The following is a 23,212-nucleotide window of genomic DNA, read 5'->3' as shown; positions in this document are numbered from 1 at the left end:
GTTTCTGGTGTCACAACTTTCTCCAGAGGCAAGTATTGTTGACATGTTGTCTGAACATATATAAACAGCTTTTGTATTTGGAGGTTATGGAAACAGAATTATCCAAAAGCTGCAATGTTAATGCAAGGTAACAGAACAACTGCCTTTCTGCTCCAGCTTCTCTTTTACCAAGCACTTAACACACTGTTGAGGTTTTACATCCATTAAAACAGAGAAGTCAAATTGCCCCAACAATTCTACACATCAAAGCGTGTATCTGTTCAGTAGTCAACAGCAGACCGCAGTCACCTGAAAGAGACTTTGGGTCACTATCCTACATGTTTTTTGCAGCGTAGTACTAACACACAGAAGCAGGTTTGCCAAGTTCACCTGAGCCTGAATTTGTGGAAGGTGATAGTAAAACATTTCCATTTTGTAAGGTTTTTCTCACAACACAACCAGTGTGATTTGAAAGCTCTGAGCAACAGCTATTCCCAGTATCCCCCCCGCCTCCCAGTCATTAGTGATTCAGTCTCCTCTAAGCCAGCTACTAATGGACTTAAATGGATGGACAAAACAGAGCTCCATCCCATGAAGAAGCACAGTTCAGGCTCACCATGGGAGAAGATAAGCCCACTCATGCTCCTCCTGCTTAACTGCCAGCATGATTTCTACTTAGAATAAGCAGCTGAATGTATAAACTGATGATTACAGACAAACAAATGAACTACATGAGAAATTATATACAGCAGAGGCCAACCAACCATAACAATTTAGCTTAAGATCAAAAGGGGTTTGGGGGAGCTTTTTTTGGGGAGTGGGAGGGTGGGGAAAGTCATATTTTAATTCTTTGCCTTTTGAGTTTTGAGCCAAGCTGGTCTCAATTTTACTGAAGCACAGACCTCACCATGCTTCATTACACACCTGCTGTACAACCGTGGGGGGTTTTATTCTGCTCTCCAGAGATACAACTTCATAAAACTCAACCTGTCACAGACCTTCTCAAGGCCTTCTGTGATAACCTGCATGCTTAAGAAAAAATGCTAAAGCACACTACACCCCAAAGATGACTGGGTTTTTTTTCTTTTCGTTTTTAGAACAAAGGAATGGAAGCATCTGAAGAGATAACAGACAGAGAGAAAAGAAAAAGAGGCAATCCAAACTGCATGAGATTAAGCCCTCAAGAGAAACCCAAGGACAGTATTCAAGCTGCATGTGGCCTTGGGTAGCTTGAACACACCCAGTCAGCGTGTGTACCATTAAATGTGGCTGGCACTCTGCTACGCATTCTGAGAAACCACATCCCCTATTATAGCAGGAGCTACTGTCAAATGTCTCCTGATACAAAGCTACTAATTATTGCTAATGGCATCATTAATTGTCATTTTACAGCATATCCAAATAATATTTGTTCTCATTAAGCTCTAAGAGCACAATGTCTCTTGGAAACAAGTCTATGCAGTTCTCAGACACTGCCTGTGCTGTGGTGGCAAACAAAAAGATCCAATCCCATTGATTCAAGGCATTGAAGGAAGCAGAACTTTAACAGAGCAAAAATAACCAGGAGTCCTGAAAGGAGATCTGAAACCAGGCGATCAGGCATATGCTCCGGCAGATCCCATCTTGCAAACAGATTTCAGAAGCAGACTTTAGAAAACAGCACCATCTGGATCAAATTTGCAACTCTATCCATAAATAAGAAGGGACAGCTTATGGCACCACTGCCAGCATATTTATAAAGTGTGGGAATATCAGGCTGAGAGGCAAGAGTGCTAAGGGGAAAATGCTGTCTACAAGAGTAAAAAAATACAGCTGCACCACACTAAGGAAGTGGTGTGAGGAACCACTTCACAGCAAAACGAAACTAGGCGGCACAAAGATGACTGGAAATGAGGCAGCTACATGCCAAGGACATTCAAAAAAGGTGAAACCAGACAGGTTCTGGAGCTAAATTGCAACTCATGAACAACAGGCAACACTTCCATTTCCACAGCAAACCTCCATTCTACTATGATGCTCCTTGGTGCAGAGATAGCAGAGCCAAACATGTAGGAAAAGATGACAGGCAGTGCCTAGTTCCCTCAGGAGCACATGGAAAGAGAATTTCGATGTACGTCTGAGAACGGTCCAGTGATTTATACCTTTGAAAATCCAGGCAGACATATGCTGCTCTTCTTTTGACCCAAGTGACTAGCCAGAAATGCGAGGGTCTTGCACACTGTCCCAACTACAAAGAGAAAATTCTTAATCAAGTTAGGAGGTTTTTGCATAGCTACAAGGAGGTTTAAACCAACTGTGCTCCTCATATGATCAAGGATATCAGTATTCAGACATTCATGTCACCAATTTATATTGTCTTCCAGTTGCTGAGATTGTTTAAATCCAGGGGGTTTTATTTCAGGTAAAATGAAATAAAAAAGGGACAGAGTTTTCTAAAGCATTCTGCATTTTAAATATATAGGTCAGGTCATGTAAAGAGACTTTGGCTGATTTTATAGCAGGTGAGAGCTTCCAAACACATTATACGGATTGCCACAAAATCATCAGGTCACCATATTTGCAGGATATATTTGAAACCAGGAAGAAAATAAATTACCTGGCAAAAAGGGAGGATCTAGGCAATAATTTTACATGATTAATCTCTCCCAAACGTGAAACATCTACCCACAGTATCACAGGATGTCCCCTGCCATGGTGTCTCTTCTTACCATAGGTAACAGCATCATAAAACTGGATTCCACACTCTGACTTTAGGGAAATTTGTAGGTCCAAGCTTACTTCTGTTTCACTCAGTTTTCTATTACTTCTCAAAAAAGAATCCACACTCTTTGTGTGTCTTTAGGGATTTGTTCTGGTTTTAAATATGCTTGGCTTCTGGAGAAGTTAGGGTAACTCGTTCAGAGTGGCTTATAAAGCTAAGTTACATTTACTCTGCTAAGGACTGCAGTGATTTAAGACTTTACCACCTCTTCTACTTGGTTACCACTTCACTGTGGAAGTTACTCTGCCTGTTCTCAGCCAGCTTGTGAACTACTTCAGCATAGTGTCAGCCAGCTTAGTTCAGGGCAGCAAGGGACCACTTGAAGCTAAACTTCCTAACTTTTCCCTCAGATATATTAAAGAGCCCTCACAAACTCCAGTGAGACCGAAACAATAAGGGTTATGAAAGTATAAAGTAAGGTAAGAAGAAATCAGACAGGAAAGGTGCCAAAAAGCAATTTAAAAAGCCTTTGACTAATTCCTCATCACTGTTTAAAATCAAAGAATGAAATCAGGACTGTAAGAGATCAGAATACCACCCTGTACACCAAGGCAGGAGCACAATCTTTTAAACTCCTGTCAGCAGCCTATCTCGTTCATTCTCAACAAGAACTAGTTTCAGACACTTCACAACATTTCCTTTATCTATTCCACTGCTTCATTATCCTGACTTTTTGAAAGCATTTCCTAATTTTCCCAGTTGCTGCAATTTAAACCCATTGCTTCCTCTCTTATCAACTACAGATACAGGAAGAAGTTTATTCTCTTCATCTCAGCAACTTTTTCAGCCTCAGCAATCCAAATGCATTCAAGTTTTCCTTTAGAATATTCCTGTTGCTCTTTTTCTGGCTACTGACAACTTGAGGAGCTCATGCACAAAGCCAGACACTATCCTCTTAAGAACTTCAATAACAAAATGGATAATTCAAGAAATCTTTCTATTTTAGCTGTACAGGTGTAAGAATTATTACTTGTCTGATTTACTACTTTGCCTGATTTTCAACAGTATCAGACTAATTCAAAAGAGCTCTTTAGAAATGAGTCATTCTTGCTGTATAGCCCCTTAATCTTTTCTCCTGTCCACACTGTCTCCCATATAGCCTTCTTTGTCCTCATGTATGATGATTATATCTGTCACAAACACAGATAAACAAAAATGACTATGGTATTGAGCTGTTTATTCCGTAAACACCATGATCACCATGCTCATTACGTGAGGAGCGGAGACAAGGCTGCATACACCAAAAAGCACAGCATCCAGGCAGTACATTCAAGGTGGCAAATCCAGACAGGGAAAAACGGGCTCCCTGCTCTTGTATAGAAACACATGGGGTTTGCACACAGGAAAGAGCATGAAGTAGAATGTCAGACAAATGGCATCTCAGTTTTTCTCATGCTAACAGCTCTTCAGTTGCTTTATAAGGGAAAAGGAGGTTTCAGTTCCCGAGTCTTCCGATTTGATTTTTTTAGCCTTTTTCTTCTCTTTTCAAAAATCCTTTCTTTCAGTTCCCTTCCAGGGGCATGCCTATGCCTGACTGTGCCTACTCTTGGCTCTGCTGTGAGCTCATCTGTTCTTCAACAAAGCAAGCCATCATCCAGAAATGAAGAGAAATGCTTTCTTGTGGCTCCCTCATACCAACCCTTTGGAGCAACCATGCTATTCTGTTTAAGTTATTTCTGCCTCTGGCCTCAGTTTCCTTCACTTGTTTGTAGATTCCTTTTTATTCCCCTCTTAAAACTCAGAGCAGCAAGGATTAAAGTTCCTAATGTGTTCCCACCACTGAATCTATATATATATATATATATATATGAATCTATTAAATATTTACATAGTAGAATATGAAAAACTAGCAAATTTTTTGTTATTGTTTTATTGAAGAAACAGCCACTGTAACTGGAGAATTCAAGACCTGTAAAGCAGGTAAGAGCTGCTGAGGAGCAGCATCATCTAATATTTAGCACCATGCTCCTTATGGATGAATACATTCCATAACTCACTCCATACTCTGCCAAGATTTCCAGCTCATGCATGCTTTAGCAGTTGGAACCACACATCAATAGGTTATGAATTTGGAGTTGTGACTGCTATGTAAACTCATCAAGATGCCACTTGAATCAGTAATAGTCAAGAATTCACTACCAACAAACAAGAATCCCATAATTCCACTACAGTCTAGGAGGTACCATTAATAAATGGGCAAAGTATATATGCGGTATTTTGTAATACTGCCTGTAAAATTAAGTTCGTACATATAGACACATACTATAAATCCAGCTGAATTGGAAACATGTAAAAGACATTATTTTTCTAATCTGTTCTCTTACCATCTTCTTTGCATCTTCAGGTCTGTATTTCCTTTATAAGCAAAATGACTGAGAACTTTTACATGAAGGAAAAAAAAAAGATACTTTATTTCTCAGCAGTTCACACCCTTCTGTTTATCACCTTCAAGGTCAAAATAAGTTCTAGAATCACTTTGAGAACACTTATTTTATCCTGTAATAACTACAGGGCAGCTCCAATCCAAGCTGGCAAATGAACAGTAATGGCAGATGAATCCAGTCAAAAACAGGGGTTGGTGCAAGTAGCACGAAAAATAAGGAAAAAACCCAACATCCTGCCCCATAGCTCTGAAGATTTTATTAACACCTTTCCAGCATTGTCCCATAACCCTGAATCAGAAGACTTTTGGACAATTACTTTTGTCAAGTTCTGAACCCATAAAAGCTTTCCTAATTTAGGAAAAGCCAAATTCCACTTAAATGCCATTAGAATGGACAGCTAATACATGTCTAAATAGGAAGCTTTGTAACAGAAAGATCACGAGGTTTCTGTCATTAGTGCCACAGCTGGTGTATCATTAGTCAGAAAAAAGCATACTCAAGTCCAAATTACCCCCCATATACCAAAAAACAAACCCCAAAACAAAAGGCAACAAAACCCCTAGGGAATTCGTTCTCACTTCATCTGGAAGTCTCAACTTTCTTGACCAATTCTATCGGCTTACTTGAAACTCACTTACATAGCAAACACATGAAAATAATGTAAGCCTAGAAAACAGAAGCAGACCAAGACAGCACGTTTCCCTTCCTCCTTTGGAACTGTCACTCAAATATCATCTGTAGTTAACATGGCCAAATAAATATATAAATAAATAAAGCAGCTGACTTAGGTGACCAGCAAAGGGTTGGAAGAGCCATCAGAACTCAGTCTAGACACAAGCAGTCATACAGCGAGGCCATGCCTGAGCTAGTCTACCCACCTCCACAGCTACTGCCTTCACACAGTCCATAACAAACCAATATCCATAGCAGACTGTCAGCAGCCTGGGTATACAGCCCTCCAACAAAGAAGCTCTGGCAAATACTGTTTGAAAGCCCCAAGGTGTCTTCCTCACCACTTTCTTAGTGTTTACTGTCTCTGACATATATGCAGCAAAATGGGCAAGTGCCTAATCCTCAGCCACTCCAGCTGCCATCCTACAGGTAAACTATAAACTGTTACTTACACATTTGGGCTAAGGACTGTGACTCATTCGCAAAGCGATTTACATGAGATGGCTGAAGCAATTACTGTCCTCTACTCCCTGTTCCTTCCTCTCCTGAAGGTTACACCTCTGTTTCAGACAAAGCTGCACAGATGTGCATCTGCTGCTTTATACAACTCAACATCTAAGCATTTACTCAAACCACTGCAGTCTTTAGTCTGCATCTATACATAAAACTGTAAACTCTTAACAGCTGAAGATACAAACCCCAGACACCCATTCATACCATGGGACTTCAAAATGTAGGAATGTGGCAGGGCTAATAGTCATGGCGGTAACTGTCATGGTCACCCCACTTAAAAATGCTTACAAACATAAATCAAAACCTAAAGCAGTGATTTGAAGTGAAATTGGTGGGAATATCTCCCGGTTTGGTCTACCATACTCCAAGATAATGATGTGAAATAGGAATTCCAGGATAATGGCATCTCTCATACACTGGTATTTCAAACTGTTTGTAATGGCCAGGAAATACTGAAAATATAATCCCAAGGTATCCATAATATTAATGTTGTGTTCTGCTCTGCACCAACTAGTCCCAGTGGGGACAACCGAGGATTTGTGATGTGGGAAACAAGACACGACAGGAGGTTGTACTGGTGCAGGGATGCTGAACTAAGAGGGGAAAAACAGTCTAACACCATCTTGGGCTACAGTACCTTCCATATCAGGTGTCTCAAGCATTAAGATTTGGCTTTACAGAAAGATCACATCAGCTGAGGTGACAGAAAAGGAAAGTAACATTCCTATAAGGGCTTTACTTCACCTCTCCCCAAACCACTCTCCCTCAAAAAAACCTCAACATTCTCAAAAGGTTCAACAGTATCCTGATTTGTAGAGATAAATTATGCCACTTTTTATTTTGGTATGTGTTAGTTTGAACAAGACAGTAGTGGCCTCAGAGAGAATCAGCTGGTGAATAAAAGCCTTTTTATGTGAAGATAAGGAGAATTAGGACAACACCCAACAAGGGTGTTCACTGAAGATACATCTATAAAATTAATGACAAGGAGGCAGCAGAAGCCTTGAAAGATCAGAAGCGTGTAGAGAAGTGCAAAACATACCAAAAATAAATCCTCTTGTCCCAAAGGACAGGTTTGTGCAGTGAATTTCAGGATTCAACTACTTTAATTTGTCTTCAAACTTTAATGCTGAACATCAGAGCTAAAAAAATTACAGAAGAAACTCCTGTTGTGTGGCACCTCTGAAGTTGCAGCTCGCCACCAAAAATCAAGAAGTGCAGAGAAGCCACAGAAATGAAATGTTCTATATACTGCCTTCCATAAAAAACTTTTTTGAAATCTCTCCTTGGATTCAGTTTGGCCTCAGACAGTTTTACTTTGCTTCAACAGACTGGCTTTTCCTAGTGAATACAGGGGCAGCACCAGCACTACATTCAAACCACCAACATTTTCACTTCATTTTTGTCTTTCACACCCTTTGTGCTCACTGTGTGCTTGAATGGGGAACTCAGTCTTGCACTTACTGCTTTAAAAAGTACTTCTGCATAGTGTTGAGTTAGTTTCAGCAGCTAACACACACACAAGCAGACTAGGCAAGTGTGAAACAACCAGATGTCTGTGTTTGCACTTGTACTTGCTCAGATTCTAGCATAAGCACAACTGTTCAGACAACTGCCACTGAGTAAGTCTGAGACAAAACATAGCTTCTTTATTTACATTTTTACTACTCACTGAGAGCAAGGGGAAGCTGCTGACTGGCAATTCCTGATGAGCCAAGACTTACATTCTACACTGTATGTTCACATAGGGCTACAACAGGAAAAACTCTCCTACAGCAGTCTTGCACCCAGCAGAGGCACTCCCAGAACAGAAAACTGTTAATGCCTCCCATCCCTGTTGATTCTTGGTCTGTGCACAAAGATTGTCAATACTGCTTCTGGTTATGCCTAACAGTCCCCCTGGAATTGAGCTAAGAACACCAATTCATGAAGCACTAACTACCAAGGATGTGTCATCTGGTTGCCAGAAGACTAAATTAAACAATGAAAATTTTTGTTGCACTTTTTCCACTGATAAGATGCTTAGCTTGTGTGGCAGCTTTTGCTCAGCTTTGTCTCCTGGAAAAGGTAAGGGATGAAGACAAGACACTCAGCTTCAGTTGCTGGCTCTTTTAGTTATTTCCCCTGCAACCTTTGGACAAGTCATTTTGTCTTTCTGTGCCTCAGTTTCTCCATTTGCTAAATACTGGTTTTCTATTCTGAGACAATACAGCTAAAAAAGTGCTGCACATACACAGTAACTTCATTGTTCATATGCTTCAAAGCAAAATTTTCATTTTCTTTATGTAAAATAGCCTGAGACTTTCCTCTCGGTTAAGCTGTTTTTGAGACCCTGCTGCCCCAGCAGCTCACCCACATTAAAAGAGAACTGATGTCATGCAGCCTGGCCTCCAAACACACACCACCTGGACACAGCAACTGCTGCTGCAGCACTTTAATTCTTGCTGATTGCAAATTTCAGTTCCTCTGGTTGGGTCCTGTAAAAAAATTTGATTCATACTTTACTTTCCAAATATTGTGGCTTTTCTTGTGCAACTGCTTAAGAAAGATGCATTGGTCTTTATTTTGCAAAAGAATCTCTTATGACACATGGATATACACTGTGTATACAGCGTAACAGACAAAACCAGCCAAGAGGCTCTCTGTTCTTTCTGGCTTTATTTTATGACAAGATGCATATTAAGCTGCTTTTAAATGGGAAAGGAAACAGATCAGAGTGAAATTTCCAGATGTACTTTGCTATTCATGATGTTCATATTCTATATGTAGAAAATGCTTATACTACAAGGCAATAGGCACCTGCTAGAACAGGCTCAGCACTGCCAGCTCCTCCTGCCTTCGCCACCCCACATGATAAAGTCAGAGATAAGAGTCCTGAAGAGCTCTACCAGACACAATGCAAAATGGAATATCATCTTAAGTAATCTTTCTTTTTATCTTTTCCTCTGTTACTCAGTAAAACTGCATAAAACTTCACCAATAAATCCATCCATAAAGTTTTATCAGCCTGATCTGTTCACCATGTCAGAATCAAGATGCAGCCCAGTACATGACATATTCAAAGGGAGAACAGTCAAAAAGAGGAAAACACACATTTCTTCAGGGTATGTTTTTCTTACTGTCAAGAGGAAAGAATAAGAAAGCCCTGCCTCATTTGTCACACATACAAAAGCTCCAAACCCAACCAATAACAGAAAATAGTCATAAAAAATGTGCACAAAATTTGTCATTTAGAACAACAGGAACTGCCCACAGATGATTTTTTTACAGGATCATCGTAGTTGGTGAATAAAGACTATGTAATGATGTAGTATGCCTACAATAATCTGTTCTAATTTCAGAAATACTGGTCTGTCCTTTTTGACTCTTTCCATTCTTCCAGAACCAATACTCTCTCCAATTGCATTTAGTTCAAAAGTTTTAGTCCACAAGTTTTAGTCCACTTAGTCCACATTAACCCACTTGTGCTTCTTAATGCTTTTTGCTCTTCCTTGTTAACTTCTAAGTGCAGTTACTCTGGCATACATTACTTTTAAGTGCTGAACAGAGAAGGAGGAATGCACAGAAGTGAAAAAAAAAAAGTATGCAGTAAAATTATCTGTCCTTGTGCAATGGCTTTGCAATCCACTGCAAGAGAAGGCAATGGTAAACCAAGAATGTGAGTGCAATGTAAAGGCCAGAGGACTGAATGCAGCAGAACTCCAGAAATTCAGTGGTGGCAAAGCCAGGGGTGTGACTTAGCAAAAAGCCCAGCAACACAGACACTGCAACACTAGATAACACTGAATTTTGTGTGCCCTGCACTGTTTAATGACTAAGCTGCAAACTCCAGTAGTACTTTGGTCTTGAATAAATAACTTAATTAGCAAATCCCACTTTTTTAACTATACCTCCCCCCCCCAAAAAAAAAATCACCTTTGTCCTATATAGCCTGAAAATCATTATTTATTTAATGACAAGTTTTCAAAACATGTTCTCCTCGTATGTGAACAAACACTCGTGCCAATGCAAAGAGAGAGATAAGTATTTGCAACAGGAATAGTTTTACACATAACATTTAATGAGCCAATGAAGCAGACAAACTCTCGGAAAAGTGTCTTCCCAATACCCATCTCTCCTTTTCCTGTTGAGGGATTATGCTTCTGACAACTGAATGCTCATAGCAAACACTTCTACAGCCCTCTTTGGAAGTCTTCCCCCTCTGTTCTTCCTTGGTTCAGTGTCTTGTCAACACCCTCTCCTCACAAACAGCTGCTTCCCATCTGAGCTGATTCCTGAGCACAGTGTCAGTAACACAACAGAGACAGACCACCAGCACCTGGAGGGATATGAGCTAAAAAATTATATGCAAGTGTCCAGTGATTATCAATTGAAGCCTTTGATTTTCCACACTAAAAAGGGAAGTAAATAAAACAGAAATAAACAAGCAGCACTTCATGTGAAGGACCAAAGCACTTTCGGTCTGCAATTACCTCAGCTCACAACTGTTAGTAATGACACTCAGAATTACGTAATTAACATCCAGTTCCTTTTCACACTGTCCTAAAGTAGTCCCCACCCATTCAAACTGTATTCTCTTTCTGTCTCTTCCTCCACAGATCGAGAAAATAGACCTCAAGTAACAAGGACAATAAAGTCAGTAACGACAAAAATCTAAGGAAGGCTGACAAAACATATTTCCAGTATTTCTGGCCTGGCACCTGGAACTTTCATATAATAACAAAGCATAGGCTATGAATCCATCCACACCAGCCATCAACACAAAGAAGCATTGGGTCTGGGCACCCACTCTGCCACAGGCATCACTGTTCTACCATAGTCCTATTTTAGCAAGATGTGCAACAGCCTGTGGGGGACCTCGGCCTCTGCCTATACTCATAAGCTAAGAGTGACAGGACATGGGCCTAAGCATCGCAATTCTGTCAGAAAACAGAATGCTTCCTGGCATCCTTCAGCCCAGCCCTGCTCACATTCTCCTAAACAATTCTCAGGCATGATGCCAGAGCTAAGATGGGCCAAGGACCATTCCCAATAGACAGTCTGAAAGCACCCATCCTACTTCGAGACTCAGACAGTTCAGTGGTACAAGACAAGACCAGATCATGCCAGTTGGCCTCAGGGCCAGAGAATAAAGCCTAGCACTGTTTTGTTTACCACATTTGTAGCCTAAGTCTCTTGCTTAACAATACAAGGCACCAAACACTGATCAGATCTAACAAGACAGATAAAACTTCTGCCTCCATGCCTTCTGCTTTGTGACCTACATATTAAATAGCACACAGCCTGCTCATACATACCTACATTAGGTTTGTTCATTATTCCCACAACGATCTGGATTTTGTTTAAGAATCAAGCTTCAGAGTCCAAAACATTTTACCAGGTCAAAAGTTTTACAGCCTTCAGTTATTGCCCCTTCAAACAAAATGAACAAAATGAAAGGGGCTTCTTCAGCCACCTAGTGATGAGGTTAACAGCAAACGGCTCCCTCTGAGGTGATGAATTCAAAGCAGTTGTCAGATTAGACAGAAAGGCCCATGGGACCAGAGACTTCACTGTGTATCTAAAACCCACCTACCTCTCCGAGATAAGAACTCACTAAAATGCAAATTCTTATCAGCAGTCTGTCCCCAAAGCAGAGCCCTCCACCACAGACAGGACACTTCGAATATCAGTGAACTCCTCTCATTGCCAGCTTCCTCAGCTTCCAAAATAATCCCCAAATGCGACCTTTCAAGTTTTCTGCTTTTTCCTGACATGCATTTCCTTCATGTGTCCCATGGCGGGTTGTTCCAAGTTACTCAAACCACATTATGATGCCAGAAGCATGAGCAGGCAAAACTTTCAAGACAAAAGTGTTATCTCTGAAATGACTTAACTGCAGATAAGAAAACCTCTAAGATTATGTGGATGATGTTGCTAGGCTTTTTTTTAAATCCAAGCCCATTCTTTTATGTAAGCCCATTCTATCAAGGTAGTTAACATCTGACAGCCATCCAGAACTCACAGGTTCAAAACTTCTTCTTAATTAAATTGCACAGATCACAAAGACAAACATCACTCCTTGGCAACCTCAGCGGTCAGGGTCAGCAGCTGCAAGGGACCTTGTAAGCCTCTCTAAAAGCAGTCCACTCAGGAAGAGGTTGATCACTGAAAGGTCACACTGTTCACATTTGCTCATTCTGGCACATTAGGGCAAGACATGCTATCAGAAAGCACATGGATCTGGTATCAACAGTAGTGACACCGTTTCACAATTAAACCAGCAGCTTAATTTGTGCAAGTCAAACTCTTAGCTCAACCACATCAAGTTTTACACCCAAAACATGCAGCCAAGCAGTTCCCAATATATGCTTGATGGAGCCCTGAAAATATTGGCCCTACAGAGTGGCAACTACACAACTGACAAATCCTCAGGAAATATATATTCAGCACCCTACATATGACATTGTTTACTCCTTTTTTTCATTTTTGTTTTTAATTAAAGTGTATTACTGAGCCAACTAAACAATGACTAGCCTACAAAGCTTTGTAATGACTAAAAGACAGCACTCGTTAAAAAAAACAAAAGTGGTTTAGGAACCTGTTGGCACGAGAACTGACCACAAGCAAAACCAGAAGTACAAATGAAAGTCGGGTTAAGAATGGTCACAAAATTTACTCCGTGAGTCATGAGACATCAGATAAGTTGCAGCAAGGTATTATCTGAGAGGCTGATATGCTTCCATAAAAATAATTATAGCAATGACAGAGCAGTGATATTGACCCAGTATCTTTACATTAACATAAATGCTCCTTTTAACTCAGTTCCATAGTCCTATCATCTCAGTAACAGCCCTAATCTTGAAATAGTCAAACTGTAGAAATCTATTGCCTTCTCCACAACTCAAAGCTGCATGACATGAAATTGCAGCTGTTTCCAGCACTGTACAAAGTCACAGGCAGCTTGTGACAAGTTCTTGTGCTAATAGCACTGGGTGAAAAAGCAGGTGGGCTTTTGTACCTAAGCACCAGGATGCCCAGAATGGTCAGTATCAGAGGTCCTATTCAGCTTTGGGCAATCACTACCTCATGGCTTGACATATGGCTATCAGCTGTGTAAGCAGTGAGTTATTCTTCTAAGGAGGAAGGCTCATTAGAAAGAGTGAAGAAACTGTTTTCTCACCACAAAGCTGTTTTCTCTTACTCTGGTCTTGAGATCTGTAGTTCAAAGGAAGACAAGGCCTCTTTGGATGAGTGGCTTTTACAGACGGGTGAAGGAGAGTATATATGCAGAAGTCAGGCATTTTAGTCCAGATAACCACCCTTAGGTTCTCTCCTAATACCTACCTACTGCAGTTCTGGATGTTCGCTACAGCTCTACTCAATCTCATGTGCAGAAGGCAATGTTAAAGCTTTGATTGGGCTGGGGTAGGCAAGCAAGCAGGAATCTTCATCTACAGTAGTACTTAAATCCAAGACTTTGCTCAGGTCTTCAGGCACACTGGATGCAACCCCCAGTCTGTGACCCAGCAGGCAAAAATAGTAAAAGGTAGCATTCAGTGCCTGTATGAGAGATGGCTTTGCATTAACTGCACTGCTCCACAATGAGGTCTCTGTAGCTGATTGAGAAATTACATTGTTGTGTATTTCAAATATTTTTCCTACCTCTAGCTGTTGAAGGCTGAGAATGCTGCAGTCATTCCCACTGCTAAATGGAAACTCTTAAAAATAGAAAAGAAACGTGATAACAGTGATACTTCCAGTCCATCCTTCCAAGAGACAGGACTAGTTGCGTCAGCACAGATTAAAAATGGAGCACAAAAAGACTGTACTGAGACAGAAACAGAGACAAAAAGAGAGGCAGGGGAGGAATGGATTGAAGTCACCCTAACAGAGGAGGAAGCAGCAGCCACCCAATGCCACAAGCCCAACCCTACTTTTTTACACCCTTAATTCAAACAGCCTTCACACACTCTGGAACAGCATCACCTGTGACTGCACTAATCAAGGGATTATCTCTCAATTCAGAGCATTTAATGGGAATACTGCTTTGTAAATATGGATTAAGTATCCCACCACAATACAAAGACAATGGTAATAACCAGCAGCATTAGTGAACCACACATGATTTCATGTCATCTAAAGCATGACACAAAACTGCCTGTCTGAAAAAGGACTGCAAAGAGACCTTGACATACAGTCAGAGAACCATTCAGGACAATTTCACAGATTTTATCCACAAAACAGGATTTCTGCAATTGTGCCAATTGCTATTTGCAAATGAAAGAAAAATCTTCACAAACAACATATTTCCATTTCCCAGTTTCAAGAGTATCTCAAAAAAAGGAGACAAACTGCAGGAGATTTGAAAGTCTTTGCCACAGGAAAGACTTGGTTCAACAAGAGCTAAGAGGTCAAATAAGGTTTCTGCAAAGCTTTGTCATGAAATCACCATTCTGTGCAGTAAAACTGATGGTAGTCTTTGCAGATAATGAAGACCTAGGGGATAAGCAGATATACATGGGACAGCAGTACTCTCTTGATGTGACCAGTATAGACTACCACTGCACAGAGATTTCAAGCATCACCAAAGTCAAAACATACATCATAATTTATATCCTAAAACATGTGCAAGGCCTTTATCAACAAAACTTTTTGCAGGCTGTGAAGCCATGTAAGGCTGGAAACAATAACAATAGAAAAGGGATTCTACAGCTGGAAAGAAGAGGTAAATTCACACACAGTCCCTTAAATTTTCTTGCAACTGCCTGAAGGAAACAGTGAGCAGGCACAGAAATAAGAAATTTCTCAAAAACTTCATCTGTCACAATCCATCTGGATGCCCACAGGCAGACACTGCACTTGGGAGATGCTGCTTTTTCAAGCCTCAGATACCCTCTCAGTGTGGGATGCCTTTGGGGCTGCCAGGATCCTAACACAGGAAAGCTGACTGGAAAACACATCACTCTCCTTGCCTGGAGGAGGGGGCTCAGTGTTGCCCTTCCAGGGTACATCCCAGAAGTCTAAATACTAGATTGCTCCCATAAATTCTCTACACAGACACCTAATCGCAGTCACTGGGATGATCACTGAGTTGTCCTCAAATACAGGTACAAACTCAGACAAACCTTTCTCAAGGCTCCTACAATCCTCCTATTGCTACAATAATATTCCCATATAAAATATATGAAGTAATCCAGTCCCTCTTTCAACACTGCCTTGGGAGCATCTTGTTGCCTGTATTTTGGACACTAGGGTTTGAAAAACATAAAGATTAGAGAATCCAGATAATAGCACAGGAATTATCAGAGGCAAAATTAATATTTTTTTTTTTAATAAAAACACTAAACGTTTTGACAATTTAGTCAAGAAAATTTAGTCCAACAAAAACATCTAAACACAAGGATAAACCATCAGAAATGACCCTCCTTTCAGATCAGAACATGATGGGACGGTTTTCAAGATCCTCTGCAAGACTGTTTTTCATGATTCCTATATAAAATTGCAGAACCACATTTCCTACCCGTGAAAAGCAGTACTCCTGCCCATGGGACAAACACCATGTGATCTGGGAAGTGGAAAACTAGCAAAGCTTTCAAGCTTTCTCTCTTCCTATATTTAGGTTCCCATAATGCGTACCAGTCTGCTTCCTGCAAAAATCAGCCAAAAAATGTGTAAAATCAAACATGCATTCAGCTGTGTGCAGCAACTCAATTTCTGCTATCTGTGATAGCAGATAATTTCACTTTTTGATTCACATACCCTTTCCTACCAAAGCCCAGAGTCTCCATCCCTCCCTTACCCTCACCAAGCTCCATGACTCCTACTGCAAGTAAGATTTGTTGCAGAGGCACCAGCATGGCACTGGGAAAGCACAGGGCAGCCAAATTCTCCCTCCCCTCAGAGATCTCAACACATGTTCAGACAACAACTGGCATACCCAAAGTGAGAGGGAGGGACAAATGGCAGAAGGGCTGATGGATGATACTGCTGCAATTGAGAGGAGGGAGAGATGCAGAGCTGGAGGCAGGTCAAACACCTCCTTCTGAAGGATGTAATGAGACCAAAGTAGGTCTGAGACAAAGGCTAACAAGGGTCAGATGTACACCAAGCTAGAACAAGCTAAGGGAAGCAAAGAGAAAGGAGTTTTAGTTTTCACCTGTGTGGCAATAAACTGGTGAAACTACATAAGGGGTTTCTTCATCTTTTCTCATTGTAGAGATTCTGAGAGCGCAAAACCAACAAAACAGCTTTGTTCATATGAAAGATCTGCTGTACTCCTATATACCTTTGGTTTGTAAAGCCTCACTGCAAAAGGCATGGGCTGGTCACACAATTTTCCAAGTGAAAAATGAAGCTCAGACACACATCTCAGAGTGGAAAAGAACCTGGGAATTCTGTATCCTCCATCCCTGCTCTTAGACCCGTGGCTCATAAACTGGGTTCTATAGACTACAGGCTCAGATGAATTAGTATTTTCAGAGCTTACTCTTAGCTTTATTTTGCTTTTCTGTTTTTCACTTCTGCTTCACATTATGCATCCAGACTGTTTTCTCTCTTTGTATCCAAAGCAAAAGAACCTCTTAATCTGTTTGCATTTCAGCCTCTAGCAGCTGATTTTGCACTACACTTAGTCTGAATAGAAAACCGTACTAGAATTCCAACCCCAAATATGCAAGTCATAACACAAGCCCCTAAAAACTCATCAGCATTTATGTTTTGCTAACATTATAACTTCAACCTTTGCTTTAGCACCAGAAGGGCTACAAACATACCATGTAAAATGAAAGCTGCAATCTTCCTCAGCTCGCATATGTCAAGAATGAGGCTTTTAAGATGCTCTGAGTGTTAAGACTCAACAGGAGAATATCTTGATCATTTGCAATCTAACAACTGCCTACAGTTGACTGCATGTGACCAACTGACCCAAAACACAGAACAGCAAAGCTAATTTAGATCACTTACAAACAAATTTCCTTTTCCATCTCTTTCCTCTCCCCAATTGATCTTTTTGCTGTCTCATAATAGAGCAACATTCCCCCACCATATGGTTCACCTTCCAGAATGAGTTTATCTGCATCTATTGAGGGTGCAACAGGCAGAGAACAGGGTAAGACAGGAAACCACACCTTGCAGCTGAGACAAATGGTCTGTTTGCTGCTCTGAGTACCAGAGCCCTGATCTTGGATGTAAAAAAGATTGTGAAATATGGCCAAAAAAAAAAAAAAAAGCCTGTGATGCTTATGTTTCAATATGGGTGGAGTGCGAACTCCAGAGACACTACATCTATTACAACTACAAAGCAAGCAAGAAAAGGGAGCATAACATAAATATTTTGAGTCTGTAGGATGTGGGTTAATTTATCTGATGGCACGTGTCCTAACATAACATATTGATTAGATGGAAAATAACTCCTAGTCTTCATATAAAAATAAAGGATGCCATAATATTAAAACCTAAACATAGTCCTGGTGCAATTACTTCCCTAACGTGATACCAATCTTATAAGGACAGTTCAACTTTCATACTGTTTTCATGTCTGCACAGACCACACAAATTGCTCAAGCTAAAAGTTCATCCTGGCATTCTGACATTAAAATTTACAATTTGGTGGTTTGTCTCTGGAAAGATGAAAGAGCCATATTTATATACAATGTGGAGAACAATTTGGCTTTACATATTTGTAATTACCTAAGTTGTGGGAGCTGCATTTGCAGGTTAGAGCTAAGTGTTCAGTGAAATTAGAGGATAGAAAAAAAACATGTATGCAACAAAATACCTACCTTTGCAACCTGGTGTATTGGGTAATAACAGTTACTACACCTTCTCGTGTAATTCATATAATTATATCTACAAACTGGTAAACCAAATCTTCAAATACTGACATCCACTGCTGTGTACCTACTATTCAATCTATTTTTAGAATGATAGTCAATGAGTATGTCTGAAATTGCTCAGGGTTCCTGTGTCTCCTTACCTCAAAGCTGGTCTTTAAGTACTGCAGCATTAGTATCACAGATTTGACTGGGATTCTGTGGAATGACCATGCAGCATTCAAACAAACCACAACCTTTCTTTTTTACAATGAATTATCTGTGACTCTTCCATACACAGTCAAGAACAGACACCTAGAGAATGGGTAAGCTTAAGGGCTAAAATACACAGACATTGCATCTCAGTACCCAAAGGCTACTGTCAGCCATGTATTCATGTGCCAACCTGCATGCTACCAGACAGATGCTTTGACATCTACCCAACTGGTCACTCAAACTAAATTATCACCTGGTTTAATTTGGCACATAGAAAAGAAATATTTATAAGATGACATATAAAACATTTCTGCGTAGCTGCAGAGAGTTGAAAGAGGCTAAAGGGAGGCAAAGGATTAACTGAATCATGAAGCCTGGAAACTGAAAATCCTTACAGTTTATGATCTCACCAGAGACTTAGAATTATCTGCCTTTATCTCTTTGAAGTTTATCTTACTGCATCAGTAACATTTAGTAAAGTTCCATTAGCTTCTAACAACTTTCCACTTCGCTTCTTATTTGACCAGTAGTTCTTCAGTAACATTGGCCGCAGTACATTTCATCCATTCCCTGTACTTCTCCCTGCTGCTTAAAAGGTTTGGCTGTGTAATGAAACTTTACTAAAGTTAGTAACGTATCTGCACAACTGCAGTATTACCCATTAATACTCCTGATCTACATCGCATTTCTTCAAGGAGGATTTCTTATTTGAAACATCATACCTTCCTAACAAAATGGCAGACAAGACAGGACACAAAACCGCATGTGTATATTCATCATTAACCCAGGAACTTCAGATCATTAGCTGTGAGGTGGTAGAAAAGGGTTTGCCCTCTCTCAGCATGGTAACTCCTCATTTTTTGGCTCAAGGTAGGAAAAGTATAGATATCAAAATCATGACATGCATATGAGTATCATATCTGTATTGCATTAACACTTAATATAAAATCCAGAGTCTGTTTTACAAAATAGCCAGAACCCTTCAAATTGATCATCTCGTGAGATCTGGAACAACCCACAAAGAAAAGCTACTCAGTCTCATTCTCTCACAGTTTTGATACATGATACTGTAACATAACCTATCAACAGGAGTACCAGAAACTAAACAGGAGCAAAACTGACTAGGAATGCCTTCTTGTGTCCAAAATTTAATGGAATAAAAATGTTACAACCAACATACACACTGAAAGATTAACTGTACTAAACCTTACAGTCTGAACAGCGTAACTTAGCTGTAGTGGCATGAGATATTCAAGTTAAATTTGCAGATAAAATTCCGTATGTATCAGAATTACTATAACAGATTCTAAAGATTAATTTTAATTAAATAAATATCTGGAGCATTTTTATTAAATGAGTACAAAACTCACAAAATGTTCTTTGTGGTGACTAACACGATTTTTATTGTTAGAAAAGAGAACTCCACCTTTTATAACTTTAATGATACCCACTTTACTAATCTATGGAAGCAAAATAAGGACCACAATCTTTCCAGCTAAGCAAATAAGGATAGAGTCCTTCTGTTTACAGCAAACCTACTTTTGCTGTGGCTTAGGGGTAAAATGTTTCTAAGCATATAAAAGCAAAAGAAAAAGGAAAACTTTCCTTTGACATGGTCACATGTTAGTCTTCTAAAAAGAACCAAAATACTCTGAATAAATCAAAGTTACTTTGATTTATTTGCAAACCCACAGTATTAAATACTTAAGAGATTCTTTTACATTACCAGGGAACACAGGAAGCTGCTGCTAGCAAGCAACCTCAGTGCTGTGAAGAAACCCATAGAATTTAGTTGTTTGCTTTTTAAGACATTGTTTATTGAGAATTCTTAATGAGGACTATTGCTTCAACAGCAAATATTTAACAAAGAGCACAAATTCCCTCACCTAACCTTGTTCTAAAGCACAAGTGTCCCATCCCACTTAGAGAAAACTCATTCTGATGATAGAAAGATATAAGATTTAGCTTTCCTTTATTTATCAAAGCTATTAAAGTTTCTTAAGCAAAGGAACCTGTACCCTGCAAATCTCTCCTCTTAAGTTTGACAGGAACACGTTTTCATAAAATCTGGGACAACAATTTCAGTACACTATTAAAAAAACCCTTAACATCACCCAGCCACGCTTGAGTGTTAACTAGGTGCATTATCCCAGAAAGTGTAATAGTTTACATTTATTTTGCACTGGGTAAGTGCTACTCACCGAGAACATGAGATGGTAAGAAAGAGACCCATGGGGCAGGAGCAGCAGTTCCTACGCAGTAACATCAGAGCACTCAGGAAAACAAACTAATGGGTATAAAGTGGACTTTATCTGTGAGGCCTAAGTAAATTTGAGACTACAGTGTCCCAGCGCTACAGCATTACTTTCATGAGTGTCATAAGGCAAATTTTTTGTCCTATAACTGCCTGTAATTCGAGTGACTATGTAATGATATTATCATTGCATGTCATGTCAGCTGTCCAATGTGGGAGGCAGGGCAGAATTCTTCCCTTTGTGCTATCTTGTTAGGAAGTATTAAGTTATGGCCATCCACCAAATTTATGCAGAAAGTGTTTCTTACGCCAAACTTCATCTTTAAAAATTTCATCCCACCACTGCTCTTTTTACCCTCACTTACTGCAGTAGATCCCCATTCTCCTTTCCCTGGTGCTAACACCATTCAACTATCTGAACGCAGCTGTATAGAGACTCAGTCCATAAGAACTAGGTCAATGACTGAAGAAACCGACCTTTAGGACAACACATGAACATTCAACACATGCTTAAAGTTGAGCCTATGTGTGAATGCTGTTTCAAACCAATGCCTAGAGATATGTAAGATCCTATCCCTCAGTGTTTTTTTCAAACATAATTACCAAAGCACAAACTCCGTGATGGGGTAAAGCTGCACTATCAGAATCAACCTCCACCAAGACAATACTACAGGCAATCTACATCTAGCAGCTAGTACCAAAGTGACTGTGAAGGGCTCTGTCTGTCTGCAGTGCCATCCTGAGACCACAACCAAGTGGTACTCTGTCAGCATCTCCTCCTGCCATTACCTAAGGCATATTACTCACTACTGCTCTCATGAAAACCGCCAAGTTAATGAATATAAAAACTTGGTTTGTTTTTTAATATATGGAAATCCCATTAGTTAACATGGTAAACGCATTTTGCTGTAAGAACTGAAGCTAAAAATACAGCGTGAATTCGCAGCCCAGCCTGCAGCTAAGAAAAATCTCAAATTCAGTACTTAGGACAGAGGAGTTTTCTGAGGGTTTTTTGGTTTGTTTTGTCTGTAGGGTGGGGCACTTCTGCAACTTGCAGCTTTTTTTAACAATCTCCTCACACAAAGACAGAATCCCAGTTCTAAAGAAAGCCAACTGGCACTTCAGTTGGAAGCTTCCTGAAAGACTAAGTTCAACTATTTGAGAGAGAAAAAGAGGATTCAAGCAGGATTCAAGGTCATAAAGTAACCACATCCTTTCCATTTATCTTTTATGCTGGACAGTTTGCCACTTGGTGAATCTGAAAAACACTTTAGACAAACCGATTTCCAAAACAAACAAAAAGCTTGCCAGAAAGACAGTTCAAAAAGGGTCCAGGGTCTAAACCCATTTAGATGAAATCAGGGTTTAGTACTTATCCAGCAAAACACCAGAAAGAATTTCTGCCCTGTCCAATCTTTTCGGAATCTCTGCAGAGACTTCCCTTGCTTTGATTCTTGATCTCTATGTGATCAAATAGTTTCTTCTTCTTCTTTTTTATGGCATATCTGTTATCTAGTAACTTTTACTGCAGGCTCTTTTAGTTATTTGCAGGAGTGTGGTGATATGCTGATGAATTCCACATCTAGAGCCCATATAAGAAAAAGGAAATATCCAGATGGAGTTTTACTTCTGAACTAGTCCGTGGCTAATTTCAGAGGCGAGTGTAATTGTCTCCACATGCAGAGACACACCCGGCCCATTCACATACTTATGTTTACCGTTAGAGAAAAACAAAACAAAGAATATAAAATTTATTTATAAATAACAGACAGCAAGGGTAGAGTTTCCAGGTGGGTGTAACAGCAACTTCTAAACAACAATAAAAGGGAAGAGGCGTTCTGAAAAGCAGCTTCATGTCGGGATCGGTCCCTGTCACCCCCCAGCGCGCAGGAGCCACCCGCGCAGCGCTCCCCCGCCCAGCGGCCAGGGCACCGCCGGGATGCTGCTGAATCCGGCGCCTCCATCGCCCCAGCCGCAAAGCTTTCCCTCACCGGAGGGGAAAACGCGGATGCCGGCGGCCCCGCGCCGGCCCCTCGCCCCCTCCCTCACAACTCCCCCTCGGAGGAGCGGACCCGGCCTCAGGCACTTCCCTCAAGTTACTCTGAGCGCTGCCGCGCCGCCGGGACGCACCCGCAGCCCCCGGTCCGCCCGGGGAGGAGCTGCCCCGCTCCGGGCCGCCCGCCCAGCCCTCCTCCGGTGCCCCTGAGGGGGCTTCCCCCGCCCGCGCCCTGCGCCGCCGCTCACCGACTGCAAGAAGTGGAGGGTCCCCACGTAGTCCCGCTCGGTGCTGAGGATCTCGTTGAGGACGCAGAGGCGGAGGCGCAGCTGGCGATCGGTGTCCTTGGGGCAGCCGGCGGGGTCCGCCGCGCTGGGGGCGCAGGGTGGCGGCGGCGGCGGCGCCTCCATAGTGGCTGCCACGGGGCGAGGCGTTCCGCTTCCCCGCCGCTCTCCTCAGGAGCCCCCCATGGCCGCGCGGTGCCCGGCGCAGCTGGGCAACGGTTCCCCCTCCCGCCGCCCCCTCGGCCCTGCCTCGCGCGCGGGTAGCGGCGCTACAAGGGCCGGTCGCTGAGGGGAACCCGGCTGCGGGACATGCCGGGGTAGCAGCGCGATAGGCGCTCGGCAACGAGGCAGTGCTGAATGA

At 41.2% G+C, this 23,212-nt stretch overlaps 1 protein-coding gene across 1 annotated transcript in view; it reads right to left on the bottom strand.

Moving 5' to 3' along the window:
• Positions 1-22,977, bottom strand: part of PREX1 (phosphatidylinositol-3,4,5-trisphosphate dependent Rac exchange factor 1) — a gene marked incomplete at its 5' end in the record, with an annotated part of 146,973 nt that extends 123,996 nt beyond the window's left edge. Inside the window, one exon of the mRNA XM_080627938.1 lies at positions 22,816-22,977. Coding sequence (XP_080484064.1) covers positions 22,816-22,977 — 162 coding nt within the window. The remainder of the gene's footprint in view (positions 1-22,815) is intronic.
• Positions 22,978-23,212: the final 235 nt, after the last annotated feature.

Source organism: Psittacula echo (assembly GCF_963264785.1).
Source record: "Psittacula echo genome assembly, chromosome: 12".
NCBI classification, from domain to species: Eukaryota; Metazoa; Chordata; class Aves; order Psittaciformes; family Psittacidae; genus Psittacula; species Psittacula echo.
This window is presented reverse-complemented; position numbering and strand designations above follow the sequence as displayed.